The following is a 25152-nucleotide window of genomic DNA, read 5'->3' on the forward strand; positions in this document are numbered from 1 at the left end:
ACTCCTTGAGTACAGCTTTAGTCAAAGCTTCCCTAACATATAGTAAGCTTGTAAGATGAAATAGATTCAAACTCATGCACCAGAGGCTTCAGTTGCTTCAGAAAACAGGTTCCAGCAAAATGTAGGTGGATTGCAGGACACAAAATAATGTAGGAAACTATATCTTCCTTTAAAAAACCTGGCTTTATTCATATGATGGTTCTATGACTAGAATGTGGGGAAACAAGTTCTCTTAGCAGAATGGTTAACAGTTAACTTCCATCCTCAAACCTATATTCCAAATACATTGGAAATGGGGTGGGAGTAGCAAATGACTCCTTCCTACTGAGTAAACACATACTCCGATTTTGCAACCTTAGAGAAACAAACATGCAGCATTACCTGAGGCAAGCCTGTTAAGCCCATAATATGCTTGAAGCTGCAGGTATGAGTGTATGGCCCCTATCTAAAGTGATAGCAAGACAGTATGCTAATTGTTCACTGGGACTTGTGATCCAAGTCCTAGTCCATACAGAGCTTTTTGTTTCCGTATAAGTATTTGCTAGACATGTGATTTTAACCAAAGTAATGTTGATATATCCTCTACTGTTAGCACAGGTATGATAACATAAAAATGTTTTAATGGTGCTACAGCTTTGCAAAATAAATTAAACCATCATAAATATATTAATATTCATAACTGTTCTCAGTATGGCTTTAGTGATTTTGCTGTGAAAGTGCACATAAAGCCAAACAGATCATGTGCATACAGAAGCTGGCAACCTTTAAAACATGGTCCTCTTTCAATTTCTGTCCTGTTGTTTACCCATTCATGGCAAATTCCTTTCCTCTCTGTTGTCACACCTCATTGAAATTTCTAACAGTTACTACAAGTATTCTGCTTGTAGATTTTTTTCATAGTCATTTATTAAATGCATGCTAGCTTCTTCATGTAGGTCAAAGTTATGTTCTGGTTTGTTAAGCTGTTGCTTTTATAAACATAAGCTTTGGGTCTTTCACATCAGTTGTTCCACAATAATATAGAGAGTTTTTGCGGCCTAGACCTACTGTAAAAACTGGAGGCATCATTATAGACAACATGTGCAGTCTTCTGATATCTATTTAAAGCCCACAAACAAGCTTCAAACAAACTTTTATCAGTCACAGAAATTAGCTGCGGATATCTTCAAGCATGAGTAAAATTTGGATATCTGGTCCTAGGCAGACATCTTAAGTTTGCTTGAAACATGGAAATAGCTGGGAATAAATAGCGGTGGTGTTTCTCTGTTGCAAAGATTGGTTAACAATTTTCTATTCACTTTGCGGTTCACCTTTCAGTATACTCAAGTTCTTAGAATCCACTTATATTCCACCTTCCTATATATCAGAGATGGAAAAAGTTGCCAAGCAAGGAGATACCATTTTGGTGTCTGGAATGAAAACGGGGAGTTCTAAATTAAAAGCAAGAATACAGGAAAGCGTCTATAAGGTAAGAAACTTGTGTTCTTTTTTTTTTTTAAAAAAAAATAATTTAGTCTTATAGTTTGGTGTTACGGGAGTACTGTAAGTTTGCCCTGCCATATTGTTCCCATTGTGGGTAACAGTGCTGCATCTCTGTCTTACTGGATTGACTCTGTAGCCCATATCAGAAAAGATGACAGTGCTGCTCTTGATCACCCTGAAGGGTTGGAATTTAGTGCAGTTACCTGACCCAGGATGGTGCATGTGCCAGAGATAATTTCTAAACCGAACTCTCTGACAAAAGGCCTTGCGGCAGATGAATACACTTCAAATACTTCTGTGTGATTTTATTATTCCTGATATTAAATCATATCATATATATAACTAGAATCACGCTGGATAGGGCATCGGCCCTTTAGCTCTTTTTAAAAATAACCAGCTAGAACACTTCAGGTATTTTTTTTTTTTTCCAATAAATAAATAGCTAGAACAAGGATTGTTATATTGGATATACCTTTATTTCCTGTTGTGCTTGAAATGAGCATCATATGAATACTTTGTTAGTATCTAATTCTACCTCATTAGATTCTGGTCTCCAAGGAAGGGCTTTGGGATCAGAATGTCAATGCTACAAGGGTGTTAAACCGCAGTATTGGCCGTCTTCCCAGCTGTTAGGTAGATCCATGCTGTTTCTGTCTTTGTAACTTGTGGTGACTGAGTTTTTCATTTAACTCTGGTAACAGAGTTGTTTTTTCTCTTAATAGAATTTACAAGCACCTGAGAGAGTTTTTATGGGTTATCGCTTAAGGAATGCTTGGCATTGTGCTAGTGTCAACTTAATACTGCATCTTAAAAAAAATCCTTGTATAAAATGATGGGGTTCTTCCAAAGTTCATCTCATATCTGCAGTCTGGTTTTGCAGATTTGTGTTACTACGTGTTGTACTTAATGTTTTTGCTTAAAGCAGAATTGCCTTGGACTATCTAACCCATGCCTGTAAAAAGTGTTCTACGAAAATATTATCTAAATGTATGTAATACTAGTAACGTGGCACAAATAATAGTGCATGTTAAGAATTCTATTTTTGTTAGAATTCTGCCTTTGACAATTGCGCTGAATGTAGTTACTCTACGTGATATCAGTCTGACTTTTTTTTTTTTCTTGAATGCTTGTAGCTTGTTTAGTTTTCTGGTTTAATATTTATTTTTCTGAATTATTTTTGAGCTGATACTGTAAGTGAAATTGAAATAAGATTGTTCTATTTGCAGTCTTTTACGGCTTTCTGGTTAGTAGTTCCTTTAAATCTTTCAATGCTGCCAGACTGCACATTTTCAGTGAATATCCCTCAGACAACTGTAATAGAATTTATACAATTATCTGTTGTATTCCTCATTTAATAGACCTATGAGTTTAATACAGATTCCTCAGTGAAGTTATAAAGGATATGTTGTATGGACGTACCATGCTTTAGAGCAGGGAAAATAAATTTCTAGATGTCTGAATAGTCACTGTACATCTGTCTCAAGTTTTTCTGTATTCTCCAGAAAACTGAACCAAAATGATGTCCATACAGACTTGATTTTTTTTTCTTCGGCTTTGCACAGTATGCGCAGAGCAGATCTCTATACCGTTCACTGACCTTTGCATTTTTCTGTTGTGACAAAATTTGGGGTGATAATAAAGAGCCAATTACAGCAAGTAATATTTTTCACTTATAGATTATAAGTTATTGCTGCATGGTCTGTTTCAAACAAATGAACTGCTTTAAATGTGGTTGCTTTTTCTTTTTTTTTTTTTTCCCCTCAATCAATAGCATGTGCATCCTGCAGAAGTCAGATTGCTTATTTTGGAAAACATCCTTTTAAATCCAGCATATGACATTTACCTTCTGGTAGGAACATCAATTCAGTACAGAGTTCAGAAAATAAGGCAAGGGAAGATTACAGGTTTGTCCTGTTTTTTTGGGTTTTGGTGGTTCCCCTCCCCCCTTTTAACTGCTGAGAAATTTTTAATTGTGTTTAAACTGCATTGTTAATATTTAATACGGTTTTCCTAAACTACATGATGATACAGCTGTTCAGTTTTTTCTCTCAAAAAAAATTGTGTCTATAAAGGATATACTCTTGCAGATTTGTCACGGACATGAAGGTAAGGGTAACAGAATAGGAGCTAACACTGTCATTTCAGATGTACTCATTTATTTCACATTGACTAAGAAACTGTGTCTGACTTTCTTAGTTAAATCAAATTTAGATTAGCAATTTTTCTAACAGAAAATGTTTCTTGACAAATGAATTTGCTCCACTCCTACAAGTGTGGCTTTATGTCCATTTAAAGGTGTGGAAATTTGTAACAGCATCTGTTGCTCACAAAGAGCCTGTGCTGGTAATGAGACTCTCTCTCTCTCTCTGAAACTAGATAAGAAATGTTTTACTGGGCTAGTAAACTAGGCTCACTACATCAGCTAGTAGTGCAGAATGGAGCATCAGAAATTGTCAGTAACTCGTAGAAAGTAATTTGACAACCTTTGAAGCTGGGAATTAATTGGATGTTAGGTCTAAACAGTGGGATTATAGTAGTTGGAAATTGCAGCTTCGAAGAAATTAAAGTTAGGCAAGAAGCTAATTTTGTGTGTCTATTGATATAATCTTAGAAATGCTATTTCTACAAGATGTTTAAAATACTAATTTAATGTGTGCACTAGGCATCAATAAAAACTAATCAGCAATAATTAGCATCCAAACACTGACACATTTGCTTTTATTATTTCATATGTTGTCTTGTTTTATGTACAGAATTAATGATGCCGTCTGATCAGTATGAACTGCAGCTACAGAACAACGTACTTGGTCCTGAGGGAGATCTGTCTTGGGCAGTTGCCAAGTTGGACCAGGCAACATCAGTTGTAACTGCATTGCAGCAGGGACAAACTAACCTCATACTTGGGCACAAGAGTATCCTTCCTAGGTGATGCTTTTCCATCCAAATCTTCATGGCAGGAGACAAACTTTCCATCCTTTGCAGCACAAAAAGATAAAATTGTCCATATTTGTACCAGTAGTCTTGAAAATCAGGAGCACCTGATGGAGCCATAGAAAGCAGCACTGCTGTGAACTCAGTCTCAACAGAGCTGCCCAATGCCTTGAAATGTTCTAAGAAATTAGGTTGGCAAAAGATCAATTAAATCATGTCTGTTCCCCTCAGTCAATGTGGAAATGTGATGGGGCTTTATTTAATTTTTATATTTAGAGCATTATATTCTCTAGTGGGATCTCTCTGAAATGCTCACTGTCTTTCAGGATAGTGGCGATTACATTTATTTTCAGTGTACAGTTAGCTTTAAATATCCAAAGAGGCACAATGAGCCCCAGGAACAAGCTGATCTTTATTTGACTTTTGACAAAACTTTTCTGTTCCTTTACTGAGACTTCAGGTATTCGCATGCAAGGGGCTTCCAGACTACCAAACAGCACTATCTATGTTGTAAATCCTGGGTATTTAGGTTGGTATTGGCTGCAATTTTCCTGATTGCTTAATATGATTTCTTGCCTTGTTTTTGTGTTGGTGTTCTTCTGTGTGTATATACACGCTTCTGCTTCTCTTATTACTTTTCATAGAAAAGTAATTTTGTTCATAAAAGTACCTCAATGTGAAATAGGTTTATTAGTAAATATTTATTTATTTTCTTTCATGTCTGTATTCAGCAACAATGAAGGTGCATCTTCAGAGTGTGGGCACCAGAAGCAAAATGCTTATGTCCATTACGTAAAGAGGCCGTTGATTTGTGCTGTTCAATATTTCCTGTTTTGTAGGATTTACAGTTCATCCAGGTGACAGATGGGTCCTAGAAACAGGCAGACTTTATGAAATTACAATTGAAGTGTATGATAAATCGAGCAATAAGGTGTATTTATCTGATGTAAGTGAAATGTCGATATACTCCTGAGTGTCTGTCTCCTAGATCCTGGCTTTCTTTGAAATTAGTTGAGCAGTTTCTTATTTACACAGAGTTAGGACACTTCAAAGGATGTTGTTTCTTGCCTTTTCCTTTTTTCCCTTTATTTTGTTGTTTTGGTTTTTTTTAAATAAAGCCCTCTGGGTAATTCATGTGAAAGTGCCCATTGGAGTCTAAGTGCTGTAGAAAAAAATGGAAGAAGTTGGACAATGTACTTCAAACATGTAGCATAGGCATTGCACTGGAAATTGCAAACCGGTGTAACTGCTGGAGAGCAGTGCTAAGTACTTCAGTACTTCATCTCATCAATCCCCCTCAAATATAATATCGTCACGTCTAGAGGCAATCTTTCCTATTAAAGAATGAGGTGTAAGGTAGGCTTACAACACTCCTGGGGAGCTACCGGTTTCCTTTCCCTTGATTATGGGAAAAGCTTAGATGATTAGCTAGCATTAAAACACTTCACTGGTAGTTAAATTAGATGAATTCTAGGTACGAGGTACCAAATATACGTTGCTCTTAAAAAAAAAAAAAAAGAAAACAAGATTTAAATAGTTCATTTGCAAGCAGAAAAATGTTATTAAATTATTGCTTTTCAGAATATTGAGTTTCTGTGAGTGTTACTTTATTTGCACTTATTTGCTTCCTGAGATACAAATCTGAGTTTCAGCTAGATCTCACAAGAAATGTGCTATTGGGGCAGTATATTTTCATGTTCTTCCCCTTTTCAGTTTAAGAGTGACAAAATTAACAAATTATTGTGAAATATGAATTATTTCGTGGTATAAATATTGGTACTTTTCATGTTAAATTACATGTTGCTGCTAATTTAAAAAAGTAAATATTTTCTGTGGAGTTAATGCTGTGTCTAAAAGATATAATCTTGTTGAAAGACTGAAACTTTCATAGTTTAAAAGTTCTTATTCAGTTTCAGATAAGTTTCTTTGAACAATTGCTTTCTCATTGTTTTGTTGCTAATATGTTTATGGCTGTCTGTACAGGATTAATGTCAGTTACCTGTGGCAATATCTATTTAATGTTCTGATTTTAGAATATCAGAATTAATACAAAGCTGTCCAAAGAATATTTTGAGGTGCTGAAGTCATCTCTGAATGGATCATATCATTATGTGAAAGCAATAAAGAAGGGTCAGACCATTATTGATGCTGCGCTGACATCAGTAGTAGATCAGGTATGTTTTTATAATAACTCTTCTGCTTTACTAGTAGGCCTGAAAATGATTTACTTGTGTAGTAGTGACTTAATAGTGACATAGTAAAAGGAAACCAAAGAATTACATGGGTCTAAGCTGTCTTTGTTTAAACAGATTAAGAACCAAATTCTAAAATCCTTACTTCAGGAAAACTGTCAATTAAGTCAGGAGAGGATTTGCTTAAATAAAGACTGTGGGATTTTGCTACTGAGAGTGTGGCAAACACCTGTTAAACTAGTGGTGCACAGCACTGATTTTTTTTTTCATGGCAGATACTTATGTGGGCACATATTGTATCCTTGTGCTGGTGCAAAGGTCCTCTCACATTCTCTGAGTGAATTTTACAATTTATTGTGGTAGGATCATCAGTGTCATACCCTGGCCTTGTTCTGCATTCAGTTACATTTGGAAAGGTTTCTGTCATTTGGTAAGTGATGTTAAATGCTGGAATGAAAATCTGCCAAATGTATCAGCCTGCAAATTTCTTCAAATTAATATTCATTAACTTTCTGCTAGTTGGGCAGGCTGCTGAATGTATGGCTAACTAGGGCACGTGGTGTGAAAGTGATTTGCTTTTGCTTGAAACTTGGAAAAATTCAACACTTCAACGCATTTGCTGTGAAATCGTTTTAGTGATTCCTTGAGTAGAATTTAGTAGATCCTTGTATATGATAAGCCAAGCTCATTCTCTGTGTCAGAGAGGTACTCTTGGATGAAACATCAACTGAGAGCTGTTAAAGTTTTCTTTCAGAACTCCAGTAAGAAACAGTATGTTGTGCCAGAGGGTTATGGCATTATGATTACAGCAAAGTTGTAAAGGCCAGTATTTCGGGATGGGTTGAGGAATGGGTCTTTTAGGCTGAGTTTTGTCTTCACCTGCTGCAGAGTAGAATGAGCAACGAGTAGATGCAGGTGTGGAGTTCTCAGGATAAGGTCTCAAAAACTAGGAGGGGGTAGTGAAAGAGTGTATTTCTTATTGCTGTTTGCCTTTTAAATTAATGTGGGCACCTGTATCTCCATAGTAATATTACTCATTTAATGCAATAGCACACTTTGCTGCGATGAGCTGAGTATTTGCTCACAAGTAACACTGTTCATAGGTGACCCTAAGTAGTTGCTTTCTTTTCTCTCTGAGACGTTCTCAACAACTTGTCTATATGTAAGGACTAAACATCATTCCTAGGAAGTACTATGCTGTCATTATAATACTGTGCTGTTGCTTTTTGTAGGATGGAGGTGTTCATACATTACCAGTTCCAGTGCGAAACCAGCAAGATGTTGAAATATATGTTCCCATAGTTCTTTCACCCAGCATCTTGACGTTTCCTTGGCAGCCAAAAGCAGGGGTCTACCAGTACACCATACAGGTATGCCAAAGAAGTATCTAAAGGCAGGAAGTATTGCTCAAGCAGGCACAGTAAGGCCTCTAACCACTTATATAGAGTTGACCTTGGATACACAGTTGACCTTGGCACAGTGATATCCAAAATTTTATTTGGAGGAATTTTGTTGGATATTAGTTGCAGGAATTAATGTGTAGTTAGTTTAAAAAAAAGTACACAAAAACCCAACAAACATAAAAACCCCACCGACTTTTACCTCTTGTCTTTCATTCACTTCCTCTCTCCCTCACATATGCACCATACACATACACACAGAGTGGTTTGAAATTACAGAAAACATCCTAGATCAAAGCTTAATAGTAATAATTTGAGGCTGCGATTTACTGTAAAGAGGTGGAAGTATGGGAGTATGAATCGGAGTGTGAGGTGACTGCAAAAAGGGCATGACAAGATCAATGAGCAGCGCCCTATCAACCTTCAACATCAGTATCCTTCACTCCCCCCACATCTCATGCTTCTAATAAAAAGTTATAGGGAGGCAAAGGCCACAGTTTCATTTACAGTATGCCCTCCTAAAGGGACTTTTTTCTTGGATTTCTTATGTGTGTCTTTGCTCCCGTGCTGCCAATCCTTCCATACATTTCAAGAAGCAAATGGCTTGTGTTCCAGCATCCGGAGTATAGTCTAATGGGAGAAAATAACATTGTGCTTCCGCAGCCTGGACTCTCACCCCAGTACAGTGACACCTAGATCCTGCACTCTAGTGTTTCATACACAGTTCCTACCTCTCCCTTTTAGCATGAAGTAGTGCTGAGTTTTGGGTCTGTCTTCAGGTAAACAGTATACAAAAAGAGGCAGCGGGACACATGGCGTCTGAAGTAAACAAATCAATCTCATAGGGATAAAATTGCATTCTCTACTGTAAATCTGAAGTTAACACCATTGAGTTTAGCACTGTCATCTGTACTTTTGATTTCTGTGGGATTAGTTTGGTTTAGTTCATGCTATACCCAACCACACCAGCAGAGTGTGGTAAAAATTCTTAGTACAAACATGCATTTTCAGTACTTCATTGTAACTTCTGCTAGACTTTTCCCAGTAAGGGAAAGTGAATGTGGTTTTCTGTTTCCCACCTCTTTTACAGTTCTATTCTTGTCTTGCCTTATCTTGCATATATCATGAAATACCTCACTAGACAACATTCCTTCGTGTTACTCCAATAATCTGCATCAGTATTCTTACTTTACTGTGATTTTTTTTCATTAAAAACATAAAAACTTTTATTCTCCCAACATTTAAATTTGCATTTACTGAAATCGAGAACATTTTTCCAATCTGCCCATTCAACAATACTAGTGGTTGTTTACAATAGCACTCAGCTTGACTGTTGTTCCTGCCTGTAGATTAGTGTTTACCTCCTACTCGATAGTTTTTGAGTCAAGCTATTTTAAATTGGTGAATACACTTTTTCTGAAAATAAGTTGAAAGGGATTTTTGGATCTGACCAAATTCTGTTTATAGCTAAAGTAACTCCTTCCAGATGGTATTGGAATGACTTTTAAGTTTTACTTCATCAGCTGTCTGGTTTTTTGTTGGTTGTTTTGTTCATATTTGTGCTAATAAGATGGCTTCTGTTGCAAGTAAAAAAGGGAAGAAAAAAAAAGGATGTTTCCTTCCTTCCTTCTTTCCTTCATGCATTAGAGAAGTGAAGTGCCATCTTTGTGAAGTTAAGTATGTGGAGGTTACTTTTTTCCTCCTAGTGAGGGCATCACCGTCCCTGGTAGCAGTTTGTGGAGTGAAGTTCAGGTAACAGGCTGTGGATAATGATTAGACTGAAATAGAAGCTGGTTTACCCTTCCTCTCCTCAGTGGAAACTGACTGCTAAAGAGAAAAATGTAGTCGTGCATCTGCTTTCTATGGCAATGGGATGTGACTCCATAGAATTATTAAGAATTGGGTATTTCTATTTTATGTTTTCTGTTCATTTCCCTGTTTTAATTGAAAATATCTTTACAAAACATTCTGGACTTTTACATTCTTTAAACGTTTCTCGCCACATCCCATGCATCTCTTTCTGTCACACACCATTACCTATTTATCCATTTGTCTTTGTCCAGTGCTCTTTCTGTAATCAGGTAGTGCACATGCTCATAAGAGGGGAAAAAGGGAAATGACTGTCCTTTTGGTTGTTTTTTTTATTTCCCCTGGTAAAAGTTATTAGCTAAGCTCCTACATAATTTAGATTTGTTTATTTTCCACACTGTCCTTCTAGACAAGACTTATCATCTTGTTAATTTGCACTTTAATTATGAAACAGGTTAGAGCAAATGCTGAGGAAGTTAAAGAAATTAAAACAATACACATAAACAAAGAATTGCTCTGATGTTCACCATTGTTTTACTCCGATGGAACTTTGAAATTTATTTTGGAGTGTGAAAGTTGGTTTGTTTTTGTTTTTTTTTTTTAAAACTTGCTTTAAAAATGTATTATTCTCAGTATACCTTTCTGCATGGTATTTGTCTCAACAGAGACAAATAATAGCTTCCGGTAGCTCACAATAATGATGTTTAAAACCTATACATTTTACAGCATTGTAATGAATATGTTTCTTCAGTAACTTGTATTACACATCTAGGAGGACAATACTCTGCTTGTGTTGGCAAAATGTTTTTTTGGCCCTTCACTTTATAAAATATGAACCTGCAGCAGATATTACCCTGTCCTGGCTGCCAAGTGCTCATACAGTGGGTATAATAGTTTGTCTCTATTGCTGTGGACCATAATATCAAGTAACTAGTTCTCACCCTACTGTAGAATAATTCCACTCACTTAAGCTCTTCTAATAGTGAAACAACCCTTCAAGAGCTGGGAGCTCTAGGAAAAGGGTGGGTTTTTCTTTTTCGTTGATTTGGGGTTTTTTATGGGCATCTGCATGATAAACCTGAGCTTGTAAGCTTGGCAGTTACTGACTCCTTCCTGAAAAGCCATTGTGGGCGTGTAGCCTGTACATTTCGCAGACCCTCACAGTGCTTGTGGCAAGAGCGGGCGGTTTCCATGTGTGCCTATTGCTTACTCCATGATTCATCAATTGCTGGAGCAGCATGTTTGTGGAATGGCTGCAGGTAGACGTGCTGATTTTCAGCATAAAAATAAAGAAGTAATGCCAAGAAGAGAGTGACTTCTTTTTCTTTTTCTTTTTTCCCCTCTTGCCTCATTCCCTTCCTGCCTCCCACCTTCTTTTCTCTTCCCTTTAGATCCCTTAACATTTCCCACTGAAAGAAACTAGTAGCTACAGAGTGTCAGGTTAGCAGCTCTGAGACCCAAAATCAGCACTTTGGCTGTCAGCAACAGAGAAACAGTGGGAGTTTTTAGAAGTACGATAATCCCACGTGCTAGGCTCTGGTGTGCCGATTTGTGAAATGCTCTGCTGACTCTAAGCACTCTCAATCACTGGGAGTTGTGAGCATCAGACTTCTGCAGCTGGGAGAGAGATATTTGGGTTAGCAGCACTGGTGGGCATGTAGGATATGTGCATGAAGAAAGCTGAAATTAAAATGAATGAAGGGTAGTAATCGTCTCATCTCTTACTTCACCTTGCTTATTTGAAAGTTCTGAGGTGTTATTTTATTTGTATTTCCTCAATAACATTGTCATTGCTCAGTGTGTCCCTGGTTTTCATGCAAGGTATTCAAAGGCTTGACAGCTAAGAAACGTGAGAACAATATACTTATATTTGAAAGATTTTCTCTCTGTATTCTAGGCTCATGGTGGAAGTGGAAATTTCAGCTGGTCCTCTTCTAACCAGGCAGTTGCTACAGTGACAGTCAAAGGAGTAATGACAACCGGAAGTGATATTGGCGTCAGTGTTATTCAGGCAATTGATGTTCAAAATCCGTTGCATTATGGAGAAATGAAGGTAAAACTCTTATTTTCCCTGGTCACTCTTGAATATGGCTTTTGGAAATAGTGAAGCAGCTGAGAATGCCATAGGCATTCCCCTTTCCAAAATGTTCCCAAGAGGTTTCCCTGCCTACCCTGTGGCAGGTTAAGTGATCAGTTTCAGAGTTTGTGCTTCTGGGGATTCAAGCTCTCTCTACGGCATTAACTTCACTCCCATTTTTGCCCCTTCCTAATTTCCTTGGCAAGTCTCTTTCCTTGTTGGAAGTTTTGAGTCTGTCGTGGTTTAACCCCAGCCGGCAACTAAGCACCGCACAGCTGCTTGCTCGCTCCCTCCCGGTGGGATGGGGGAGAGAATCAGAAGAGTAGAAGTGAGAAAACTCATGGGTTGAGATAAAGACAGTTTCACAGGGAAAGCAAAAGCCCCGCACACAAGCAGAGCAAAACAAGGAATTCATTCACTCCTTGCCACGGGCAGGCAGGTGTTCAGCCATCTCCAGGACAGCAGGGCTCCATCACGCGTAACTGTGACTTGGGAAGACAAACGCCATCACTCCGAACATCCCCCCCTTCCTTCTTCTTCCCCAGCTTTATATGCTGAGCATGACATCATATGGTATGGAATAGCCCTTTGCTCAGTTTGGATCAACTGTCCTGGCTGTGCCCCCTCCCAGCTTCTTCTGCACCTGGCAGAGCATGGGAAGCTGAAAAGTCCTTCACTAGTGCAGCAACAACTAAAAAATCTCTGTGTCATCAACACTGTTTTCAGCACAAATCCAAAACATAGCCTCATGCTAGCCACTATAAAGAAAATTAACTCTATCTCAGCTGAAACCAGGACAGAGTCCAAGGAGGAAATAGTAATTTACTACTGGCCTAGCCATCTAAGCAGACTAAGCCAAATTAAAAATGCATTCTGCAGGGTAAGAGTGGTGGGTATTTTCTCTCAATATAAAAGGATGACAGATACCATCAAGACGTGCAAGGAAATTCCTGCCTGGTGGAGGCTGAAATGAATACAGAGCCACATAACGAATCTAGATACCAAAGCTGGCCAAGAAAAAAATAATCTTTTAGGAAAATTAGGAGAAAATGGGAATGAAAAATATACCTCCCAAGAGGGATTTAGCAGTCTCTGTGCAAATCATATCCTGTTCTTAGGATTTGGTCAGGGTGATCACTGGGTGGTATGGAGTGAAGAAAATACAGGAACAGTATGTATGTAATGGCCCCACAGGACAGAGTGTGCAAAGATAGATGAAGAAGCTGCTCTGGTTAACACTGTAAATCTACATTCTTAAATATTTTTCTCTAGAATGTTATTGATTTGGAAATACCTCCTTGTGTCCTTTAGACACAAATAATTTTCCTTAATAAAACTGTGTCAGTGCTTGCTCTCTTTGTCAAGCTGTTAAGAACTGCCAGACCTGTAACATGATAGAATCGAAACTAAAAGTAAACACTACTCTGGTGTATATTCGCTACTGTGAAGTAGTACTACTCTAGTACCTTCACAAATTCAGGCATTTTAATCTATGCTTTAACTCTGTGCCTTTTGCAAAGAGCTAAGCATTGGAATGGAAACTTGACAGAAGAGGAAACTTGCTCCTGACCTCAGAAAAACTAAGAGATAGTGTACTGAGCACGTGTGACTAATCTGGGATCCAGAGGCTGTGTTTGTCTAACTGCATGGTCATAAATGAAATAGGTTTGTTTATGCCAAGCGGATGCTATTGAGACTGGCAAACAACCTCCATCTGGCTATGGCTTTTTAAAGGTGATGGTCTTTGTTTCTGAGGGAGCATAGAAGTTGATTTAGGAAGCACGTCTTGCAAGCTCTGGGGCAGTGCACCTTCCTTCCAGGATACATGCCTGTCATTTAGCAACTGGTGGGGAAAAAGCTGATTGCATCAAATATACGCACATTAGCGATACAAAATACCTCATAATTTTTAAGTATTCCCATGTGCAGCACTGCTGTAATTGTTGCACTGCACTTCTGTTATACCAAAGTCCCGTTTGACAAAAGTGTTAAAAAATGTGTTTGGTCAAGACTGCCAAGTCGGTGGTTTTTTTGGTTTGGTTTGGTTTGTTTTTCTTTCCAGTATCTGTGTTTTGGGAAAGATATTTCTAACCAAATTTTACTTGGAACAACTGCATCTACTAATGCTGGGTTTTTTGAGGGGCAAATTAGCTTGGGTTTTGTGCTCAGATTATTGATGTATATTCTACAAAATGGATTTGAGATATGAAACTTCATGCTTAAAATAACAACTTCAGTGCTTAAAATAATGACACAATACAGACTTGCTCTGAAATTATTTTCTGGACAAACCAGGATGCTGCTTTTTAGCAGTGTGACAGTTTACCAGCAGGAGATACAGGAATGAAGATTTTTCAGTTAAAACTTCTTATCCTCAAACATAAGGCAAAGCCTGAAGACAAGAAAAAATACTTATCTCCATGTGAGCTTTCAGAGCAGTGTATTGCACAATCTGAATAGGTTATTTTTGAATGCCTTTGTTCTTGTGTTAGGAGTTGCATTCTTTGTAGAGTAACTCTTCAGAGTTCTATTTCCTGACCTCAGTGAGCAAATTTTAGGAATAGTTAACTATGTTCCACAAGGATTACAGTTTTAACTCTGTACCATATGGTTCAATATTCTATCCTGAAGCCATTTGCAGATGGTTAGGAAGTTCAGATATCACAAATGAAAAGCTTTGATTATAGCGATTGTTAAGAAATACACAGTCAGTCTGTGATGGATTCTTTAATAGAAAAAGTAGCAAATCAGAATAACAAATAATACAGTTAAGGCTTGTTCATCAACAGCTATAATAGCATGGAAGATCTATTTCTGCCGGTCTTATTTCTGAAGTAATCCTTTTGATTTCAAAAGTATCTCTCGCATAAAGATTACTTGTTGAAGCAGAAGGTTTTTAGGTTAGGCAGTAGATATTTGTTCATTTATTTTAGATTACTGACATATTACTGGGGGGAAATGTTGAGGCCTTGATATCTTTAAAATGTTTTGCCAACAGAAATGCAAGAAAGAAAGAAAGAAAGAAAAAAAAAGCTATTGAGGAAATGTTTGGGTTATTAGTTCCCTTAACTTCTACATACCTGCTGCTGTGAGTGATGGAGGCTGGGGAGCCTACTATGGCGCTGACTGTGCCAGGTCTAGCTCAAATATTTATGCTGTGAAAGTCAAGGTTGGGTACTAAATCTGTCCCAGTTGGTGACAGTACCTCCGGGAGATACCACACAACTTAGTCCACACTTTAAAATCAACAAAGCAGAAGAGAGAATTATAGAAGTAGCAGTGAAAGGATCACCAAGCTAATGTGAACTTGGACTGTTATGGGAAGAGAGCACTAAAATAGTAGCAAGCTTTTCCTGGGCCTTTCTGATACCTTTCTGCAGCAGGTAAACACAAAAGCAGTGTTGAATCTGAGAAGAATTGTTTCCAGCCATCAGAGGGAAGTCAGCAGCTGGGAGGAGTATACGAGAGGGCTAATTAAAATAAGGAGAGCATATTGAAGTCTATTTTTCTTTTTTCTTTTTTCCTGGTACCTTTTTGTGGGATTGTGTTCATACACCTCTGTCCTGTGTTTCTTTCCTCCTTCAGGTGTACGTGACTGAACCTAGTGGGATGGAGTTCACACCATGTCAAGTTGAAGCACGTGTTGGCCAAATATTGGAGCTGCCCCTGAGAATTAATGGCCTAACAAATGTTGAAACAGGCGAGACAGTCCCACTGAGCGACTGCTCACACTTTGATCTAGTTGTGGAAGTAGAAAACCGTGGTGTGTTCAGGCCACTTCAAGGTGATTTGACCCCCTCCCTGTTTTGAAAGTTAGATTAAGATGTTACCAAGTCACATGTCTCTCTTAAATCACTGTTTCAATTGCTGTGTACAGTATTCCCACAGAGGTGCTTAACTTCAGAGGTGGGGATCAAAGTAGTTTTATTTTGAGGATGTATTTACTTTTTTAGGCAGAACTTCCCTTTGATATTTTTGATGTTTCGGTGGACTCTGAAAGCATTTTGGCAACTATTTTATTGGATAACATGTAGTCTCCCGTATGTGTGTCTACTGATTTAGTATTTTTAACATGGTTCTGTAACAAAGCTGATGGGTTTTCTCATAAGAGGGGCAAGTATATTGTCTTTTGAGGTAGCATTGGAAGACTTACAAGAACACTAAGATTAATAACTGCTTTGCCCAAATTATCCGGCAGTACTTTCAGTTCTGTAAAGACACTGTTCATTGATTGCTCACAAGGAACTAAGACAATCAGCTGCTTAAATTTTGCCAAAGCTCTGTCATCGTTAAGCTCATTGCTTTAAGAAATGCCTCGTCAGGTTTATTAAGAGTATGGAGCATGCATGTTATTTTTAAAGATTGCCATTAATGTAGCTGGGCTAAGTGGATGCTGAGCAGCGTGCTTGTTCCTGTGTCTACTGAATTCAGTATGTTATTCAGATGTACCATTCATTTTTTCCAAGTGTCTCTTGTATGGAAGCTCTTTCCTGTGCTGTTGAGCCAGTAAAACCAGTCTGCATTGTACCATCTGTTTGCCTGAGAGGCAGCTATTTTAAATGTCACTATGTAGTATGCTGTTGTACTGTTTGTTTCAAAAAAAGAAAAAATAGACCCCTCCCAAACCCCAGAATGTCCTCTAAGCAAGCAGAGAAATTTCATGAAAATACCTTACTTTCAGCTAGATAAATGATGTATTGCCTACAGTTCAAGTTGTTCGGTGCAGGAAAGCTTGTCTAAGCAGTGTGACTTACTTGTGCTTAATTATGAGCCAGTTTCATTTTAGAACAGCAAGATGAAAATATTCAGTAAGAGGTAGAAGTTATATTAGTTTGTACCAGAGTAAAGACTTATGTCCTGTTTAGGACAGTGTGAAAATAAAGAAGTGTTAGAGACTTGGATACTTTGGTAAGTGTTGGGTTTGAGACGAAAGACAGTAGTGAACATTTTTACCCATTTGGTTGAAGACATGTCTACTTTATTCTGGTGGAAATGCTTTTGTTGAGAAAAGCTGTGTTGAACTTGCATTAAGATGCCTGGGCATTTCTCTCCAAATATGTATTCATATATTTTTAATTTATCTGACAGGAAGGCTTAAACCAACTGCTGATTTTTGTAGTGGAGTCAGAGTGAAAGCTGAAACTCAAGGATACACAACACTTGTTGTTAGTTACACCCATGGTCATGTCCACCTCAGTGCTAGCATCACCATTGCTGCTTATCTACCATTAAAAGTAAGTCTGTTTTTGCTGTTCCTAAAGCAATCCATCACTTAAAATGCCTTTAAATGACAAATAGCAAGTTGATATTATGTAATGGGTATGTTTAAAAGAAATGAGGTGGGTGTTTGATTCACAGGAAAAATTTTACGGAGTGTTTTGGGGAATTGTGTTTTAACCCTTTCTCTGTACAGTGTATATATAGTAGAGTTTGCCTACATGGACATTGCAAGCCAACTATAGAGGAGTGAGTAGTGTGATAGCAAACTAACAGATTGTTGCAACTTCTGAAGTGGAAAGTGAATTTGATATCCTTGCCCATTCTTCAGACTTTTGGCAAAGGAGTCACAATTGCTGTCATCTGAAGAAATATGCAGGACAGTAATAGGAGTCAACCCTCATCCAAGTGAGGATGTATATCTTATTTTGCACAGCACACCTGAATTAGTAAATTACTTTTTGGATGGGTGGAAAATTATGTGAGACTCAAATTGTTTGTTTCTTGACTGTTCATTTTAACTGATTAACAATTGGCTTAATAAGGTAATAAGGGGGCAGTCACAATTCTGTGTCCATAATGGGAAATGGAAGTAGACCTAGCTTATGATTCCTGCTTTCATAGTATATAAACTGATTTTTGCAAGAAGGCAAAGCTGGCTTGCCTATATGGCAGTGAAAATACCTGCTTTTTCCCTACAAATGGGAGAAACATATTTCACTGTTGGACAGTTCACTAAAGAAAACAGGAAGAACAAACCTGAGTACAGGTCAATATATGGAAATATGAAACAGTATGCTTATGTTACCCTCATCTTCAGAGACTTAGCACTGAATCTGCAAAGGCGAAGTCTAATAAATTTGACCATAGCTTTTTTCCCCCAAAATCTGGAACAAAAGTTTGTGCAAATAGTACAAATTTATGACTGTAATGATGATTTTACTTTTTAAATCTGCTTTTCTGTCAAAGATCTTAAATAGCTGAGTATAGTTATTTGAAGATGCTGAGACATCCTAAGCAGAGTATGTAGACTTTCTATTATTGGCAGCAATGTGAGAGAGAGGCATAGTCCCTTTAATTAGGAATTTTTCATATGGATGGTATCATTCACATTTATTAGCAAAGCCCCTTGAGGTGTTGTAACACTGCTTTTCATATATAAAGATTCTAGGGTACTTAACAGAGCCAATACATGGTGATAAGGAGGGTAGATTAAGTGCACTTTAAAAAAAAAAAAACAACAAACCAGTGATTTCCACATTCTTTTCCCTCCTTTCTGTAGAATGAAATATTTATGATGCCCAGAAATGGAAGGCAGCATCTTTCTGTCAGACATCTATTTAAAAAACAAAAAAAATTTACAACATAAAAAGTGGGAGCAAGATAAGCAGGAGTCAAAGGGCAGGCAGACAGCAGACACTTGAGACTAAATACCATAGTCTTCCAATGGGTTTTTACCTTTGTATTACAAATATAACCAGGGAGTAAATGGGAGGAAAGAGGAACGTTTATGCCAGCCCTTGCCTTCTCTCTCTTCCTACCAAAATGCACCTATGGAAAGAATTGAACCATCCTTTATGTTAGCTGCTATTTCTTTCCTACTAAACACCCAAGTAATATGATGATGTGGAACATAAGCTAAAAATGGTTATTGTGTATTAAAATGTCAGGTTAATTTCTGTGATGATAAACAGTACAGGCTGTCCCAGTGATCCTCATCAATGTAGAATTTGTTGTAGAGGTTTGAATTAAAACTTGTGTAGGAGAATAATTACATGAGAGAGCACTGTCAAGTGAAAGTAAAATCTGACATTATTTCATTCATTTAAAGTACTGTCTATTTAAAAAATATAGTAGAATGCTATCTTGCTGAATGTGCTCAGAAGAGTACATTCAGAGAGACTCAGAAGGGTCTTTCTCTCGCTGTAATTCTTCATGAAAGAGATGCGATTAGAATGGAGTTAAAACTTTTCTTTGGATCCGTGGGTTCCATTGAATATAATCCAACTGGACAGAATTCTTGTAGGTGATGCTAATTATTTTTGTACAACTCTGTTCTTAAATAACCATGCTTACAAACCACTGTGTGGAAAAAATCGTAGCCTAATCAAAGTAACAAAGATAGCTCTTCCGTTAAGAAGGAAGTTTATTTTGCAAAGTACAACCAAACTATGTGTAAATAGAATCATTAATTTGTAATTAATTTATTCATTACAGACTATTGATCCTCCGTCTGTTGCTTTAGTGACTTTGGGTTCCTCTAAAGATATGTTATTTGAAGGAGGACCTAGACCATGGGTACAAGAACCGTCAAAGTTCTTCAGGAACATCACTGCTGAGGATGCAGAAAGTATTGGTCTGTCTTTATTTGGACCTCCTACATCTCGAAATAACATCCAGCATTGGGTTAGAGTGTCTTGCAAAAGCCTGGGAGAGCAAGTAAGTGCCAGAAGGTATTTGTATTGCCCTCTGTCAAACACTGTGCTAAGGCAACTGAGAACAGGCTTCAGACAGATTTATTATACCATATACCTTTTATATAACAAGTAGTTTTCATAATAAGCCAGTAAAGCACTTGGGTAAGTACATTGTTTATGCATTGTGATGCTGGTACAGGTTTTAGTGAGCATTTCATAACGTTATGTTATAAAGTGGTTTACGATGGTTTTATTGCAGTATAAAGCCAAGTCACAGAAACCTTATGTTGTAGAATGCGTTCAACAGATCCTAATAAGTGCAGCTTCAGTTTGCATAAATAGGATCATAGCAGAAGGTTACTGCAGTAAACTGACTCTTCTGTCTGATATGCTCCTCTTGACCAAATTACCTTCCAGTGTAATTCTGTTTATTCAAACAAGCGACAGCCATATGAATTTACTGCTCTGATATTTGTGCAGTCTTTGTGATAGTGGCTGTAGTCATTTTCCACCTGGTCTTGTTTTCTCCAACATACAGAAGTGATTTATCCTGCTTTACTCACCCTGGCCAGTCTGTAAAGCAGTTAGGTTTGATTTAATGTTTTTCTCCTGTAATTCTGCAAGACCTAAGCACTTTGGTGTGGCTGCCAAATTGTTTTAACTAATTTCCTCAGTGGACACTGTACAAAGTGTAGCTATTTCTGTAAGTGCAAATTCAGAAAGGAAAAACATTTTTTGTTGTGGTTGTTGTCTATGACTGTGCATGCATTGGCTGTTTGTCCTCAGTGTGGTCCAGAACAAATCACATCTGCATGGCTCTGGCTAGCATCAGTGCATGGGTGGATAAGGCAGGTAACCAGAGCTACCTCAGCCTGCTGGGATAGCCTTCTCTGTGTTAACATCCACTTTGTTTTGTTGAGGGCTAAAAAAGGAATGTAAAATAAAATGTAAGATGTTTTTAAACACACTGAAGTGACTCTAAATATTGTCTTTGGGCTGTTCTGTTCTCACTTTGCAAGGAAAACACCTGCCCCTTAGCTTTTTAAGTTACAAAAGGTTCGTTGTTTGAATCAAGTTTGATAGTAATAAACATGAATACCTAGGAAAAGTTCCCAAGAATACTACTTTGATAATGGTAGAGAACTGTTCTTGACATATGCACCTCCTTTTACATCTTCCTGTGTCTGAATGGTGCTTTAAATCCCCAAGAATCATATATTTGCTTGTTTACTCTGACATCAGAGTGTAACTGAGATTTGTGAAATAGAATAGGCTTGAACTCAGTAGTCCTTTTCTCTTTCCTCACTTGCCTGTTTCCATATTTGTGCAGGTTATTGCCTTAACAGTTGGAAACCATCCCACAATCACCAACCCTTTTCCAGCGGTTGAGCCTGCTGTTGTGAAGTTCATCTGTGCTGTCCCTTCACGACTCACTTTGACTCCTGTTTATGGAAGTCCTCAGCTTGATCTCTCCTGCCCTTTGCTGCAACAAAACAAGCAAGTAGTAAGTCTGGGAAAAGTGACAGGAAAAGAACATGTTCTTATAACTTAAAAATCAGTGTTTGGACCTCCACATATGAAAAAAAGCATCTGACTTGCTGCAAGAGTAGCAGTAACTCTAGTGTTGTGGGCCACACTGGTATCATTGTCTACTTCTGCATAGAGCAGTCTGAATGGGAGTTTCCTACAGCGATCATTCGAACAGGTTTATAAAGGGACCTACCAGAAAATAGGAGTATATGTAAAAGCATTTGGATTGTGGCTTCTCACAAAAGTGTCACTGTGAGGAAACCTTTCTGACTTGTCTTGAGATTTAAAAAAAAAAAAGGGGGGGGGGAAGAAGGGGAATAAATGTTTCCAGCAGCTGTTTCTAAGTAAGGTACTTTTTCCCTATACCACTTCATTCTAATCTAACTATTCCATTGAGTATATAGAGACATATTTTACCATATACATATTATTACGTGAGTGTACATTTTTGTGCGTCTTATTAGTAAAGGCACAAACTGCTGACGTGGAGATACCTATGTAAGCATATACGGTGAGTATTGTTCAGTGACATCAGATGTATTCAGCTTTGCAAATCTGAGTCACAATAAATGGACAATGCATATTTGTAGATTATCAAGCACAAACTCTTTCTTCTATATCCTAATGAGTGCCATCACATGTTGTCTGCTGAGTAAACTCTGTTTTGTTGTGTTAATATTAGGCAGATATAAAAGTCATCCTACTTTCATAAAATTGCAATGAGTATTGAGTTGATGAATCATTTTAAGTAACTTCTATTTAATAACAAGATGAGAAGGTGATTTTTGTGTATAAGTCACATCAGAGTTCACCTATTTTTCTAGCTCCGTTATGGGTCAGTTAGACTACATCAGTACACTGCTACCGCTAATGCATTTCACAAGGTGAACACTAGAATTTTGAGCTATGCCTTCTGACAAATAGCAGTATTTTTCATTATTTGTTTGAATTCCAAAGATGACGTAGTTGAGCTGTGTGGTTCGATTTTTGTTTTAAGGTAATTCACTGGCTAAAGAAACCCCTATCCTCCTACCCCACAAAAAAACCCCTTGCAGTTGAAGTACAGCTTAATGACTTTGTATTGATGGCTCATTTTAATGAATGTTACTCATGTAATGAGTGTTATAATAAATCTCATGGAGCTCAGCACACTCTTTTTTTTTTATTCTAGTGACTAAAAAATCCTCTTGCATCTGTTCAATTCAAAGTGTTTATTCTTTTTCAGGTTCCTGTTTCAAATTATCGTAATCCAGTATTGGATTTGGCTGCATATGACCAACAGGGCAGTAAATTTGATAACTTCAGTTCTCTTACTGTTATCTGGGAATCAACGAAAATGTCCTTAGCTAATATTGAGCCTGATATGCCAATGGAGCTGACTCTGAAAGAAGATGGAAGTGGTCAAAAGAAAATGCACGGTACGAATTAGTTTAAATGAGCATTTCATTCTTTGAAGAAGGTAAGGGTTAAATCTATTTGGTAATGTCTGAGCTTGGTTAGAGAAGTTACTGTAATCTGCAGTCATATTTCAGCTTATCCTCAGCATGCATTTTAAGTGTGCGTTTTTAAAAAACAAAACAAAACACCAAATCCCATGCCTAGAACCTGTCTTGAGAGAGAAAATCCTTGTCTGTTTAGAGTGATAATGGAAGAGATTAGCAGTGTACATTTCATCTTTTTCTTCCCCATAATCAGATTTATTTTACTTTTTATTTGATTCTAGGCTTACAAACTGTTCTAGTTCATCATGAGTCTGGAACAACTGCCATCTCTGCAACTGCAACAGGATACCAGCAATCCTATCTCAAGGCAGCTAAAGTAAAAATACCGGTACTCAGAACTCTTGTTGCCATTTTTCTATGATGCTTAATGTATAGTATTCCTATGTATTTATTTCCTTGGTGCATAGTAATGTAAAAATAAGGCAGCTCCGTAGCTGATTCTGAGGACAGATTCATACCACAATGAGCGGTATGAATGCATTTGATAATGTTCACGGCTTTTCCTACTTTCCACTGCACTATGTGCTGCTATCCATATCAAATATATGCAATTCCACCTCCCTCCCCCCCCTCCTTTTTTTTTTAAAACCATCTGGGCAAGGGGATTACAAAGAATTGTTTCAGTTGGTTTTGTTTCGATTTAGGTTTTTTAATGAATTGGTGAATCTCTGCTGCTTGTCCTTCACTAAAGCAACCATGTGCTTAGTACAGCTGTCTCTGGGGAAAGCAAATGTATTATTTCCACTGCAAAACTGGGTAGAAAGGTTCTGCATGAGGAAAGCAAAAGCTGGCTCATCTCCTCATACGGACCATATGTAAAATCTGGGCTTACTCCCCCCCCCTCCCTCCCCTCCCCTCGGCCTTTGGTCTCACATTGGCCTTACGGAAGGGAGAGTCTACTCATTTGTACAGTGCCAGCCATAAGCCTAGGCTCTAATTTTACAAGTCATTAGCCACTCCCTGAAATACTTTATTTTGTAGATACTCAACGTAGGGAAGAACAACAGCAAAAAATAGCGATAATGAACAAAGAAAGCAGATGTAAACAGATGGCAATTTTCTGTTTGTCACCTTTTTTTTTTTTTTTACTGAATATAAAGGCAGGTTTCAGCCTGTGGAACAACCTGACATGCATAGTAACTAACTCTTAAAATATCCTGCTTTGCTAAATTGAAATTCTGCTTAATTTTGTTAGGCAAGATTTAAGTGGGTTTTGACTATATACAGTTCTGAATCATATACTATGAATATAGAGTTGAGACAGAGTAAAATATGGAGCAGCGAGGTTGCAGTGGTTGCAGTGTTTTTCATTCAAAGCAGGTGACAGATGGGCACTAGTAATGTGAAATATCCTATGGCCCAGATTTCTGTCAGTATGTCCAATGTTTGGCATCTGGATAGTAAATTTCTTTGGAAGATGATCTGTATTGCCAGTTGGGTCTTGTGTTCTCAGTGAGGTTTCCAGTCTGCTCTTGTTGGGAAGCATGGTGTAGATGCATTTCCACTGAAGAATTTGACTGTAACTTAGTCGAAATTACTAGATTAGAGACAGAGTTACTTTGCCACCTAAGATACTTGGTTCTGTATCTTTTTTTTCTCTTAAGCAAATTGAGTTGTAATAAGAACACTTGGTGTTCTGTGATCATTTTGTAATTGGTGCTCTGCTTTATTAACCCAATATTCAATATTCTTTCTTGCACTTAAAGATAACTAGAAAAGTGAATTCTCTAAACTTTGCCTTGAGTTCAGAGAAGTTTATTGTATTTCAGTGTGGGATACATACATGTAAAACGGCACTGGAGTTCTCCTAAGTTCTAGTCTCTGTGTTTAAGTTTGGGAGGAATCTTTTTGATAGTTGAAGAGTAGTTGTAGATACCACTTCTGCTACAGTTACATAGGCTCATGTGTTATTTCTTTAAATTAGGTAATTTGCCTGCTTTTTTCAAATATAGTAGAAATGGACTGCTAGATTCTGCTTTCAAACCTGTCCATACTTCTACCTCTTTCTTACAGACAAAAACTCAAATATAGATGGTATATTGAGATGTCTTGGTCATTGTTCCATGTTTAAGCGGAGCATCCTATTATGTCATTAGGGAAAGATGACATCCTTTCTACATCAAGGAAATAATTCTACTAATTAGGTGAAATGGGTACATAATACTAACTTCCTCTAAAAAAAAAAAACAAACCAAAAAAACAACCAACCAAACATTTTCCCCTATCTAAGCTAACGTTATTATGAGTGAATGATTAAACTTGCATCTGGTCCAGTGTTTATGTACTTACATTTAAGGAAGAATTTATTTTGGTGGCGTGGTAGGAAGAATCCTAAAAAGATGATCTTGAAGTAGAAGAAAACATTCTGTCTCTATGCTTTATCATTTTGCATGAACTTATAACATGTCCCTGAGTTAATATCCTATCTGTGTATGTCAGACTTGGTTAACTGATCCTGCTACATCTTTAATGCGTAGGCCTTTGTTCTTTGTCTTGGTCAGAGATGCAGGATACAACAGCATGTCCTGTATATGACCTTACCTGTAGAAGAGAGCTAGCAGCTGAGCCAATTACTCGATCTTGTGGACTTTCTAT

General features: G+C 37.6%; 1 protein-coding gene across 2 annotated transcripts in view; it reads left to right on the forward strand.

The window, feature by feature from the left end:
• The window catches only part of NUP210 (nucleoporin 210), a 69505-nt gene that overhangs the window by 15933 nt on the left and 28420 nt on the right, over positions 1 to 25152 (forward strand). For both annotated transcript variants that reach the window (XM_072876267.1, XM_072876268.1), the window contains exons 5-18: positions 1318 to 1468; positions 3254 to 3386; positions 4236 to 4394; positions 4874 to 4942; positions 5253 to 5359; positions 6447 to 6587; positions 7838 to 7975; positions 11712 to 11867; positions 15477 to 15675; positions 16980 to 17125; positions 19326 to 19547; positions 20856 to 21029; positions 22281 to 22473; positions 22779 to 22885. In XM_072876267.1, coding sequence (XP_072732368.1) covers positions 1318 to 1468; positions 3254 to 3386; positions 4236 to 4394; positions 4874 to 4942; positions 5253 to 5359; positions 6447 to 6587; positions 7838 to 7975; positions 11712 to 11867; positions 15477 to 15675; positions 16980 to 17125; positions 19326 to 19547; positions 20856 to 21029; positions 22281 to 22473; positions 22779 to 22885 — 2095 coding nt within the window. The remainder of the gene's footprint in view (positions 1 to 1317; positions 1469 to 3253; positions 3387 to 4235; positions 4395 to 4873; positions 4943 to 5252; positions 5360 to 6446; positions 6588 to 7837; positions 7976 to 11711; positions 11868 to 15476; positions 15676 to 16979; positions 17126 to 19325; positions 19548 to 20855; positions 21030 to 22280; positions 22474 to 22778; positions 22886 to 25152) is intronic.

Source organism: Ciconia boyciana, chromosome 11 (genome assembly GCF_034638445.1).
Source record: "Ciconia boyciana chromosome 11, ASM3463844v1, whole genome shotgun sequence".
Classification (NCBI taxonomy): Eukaryota; Metazoa; Chordata; class Aves; order Ciconiiformes; family Ciconiidae; genus Ciconia; species Ciconia boyciana.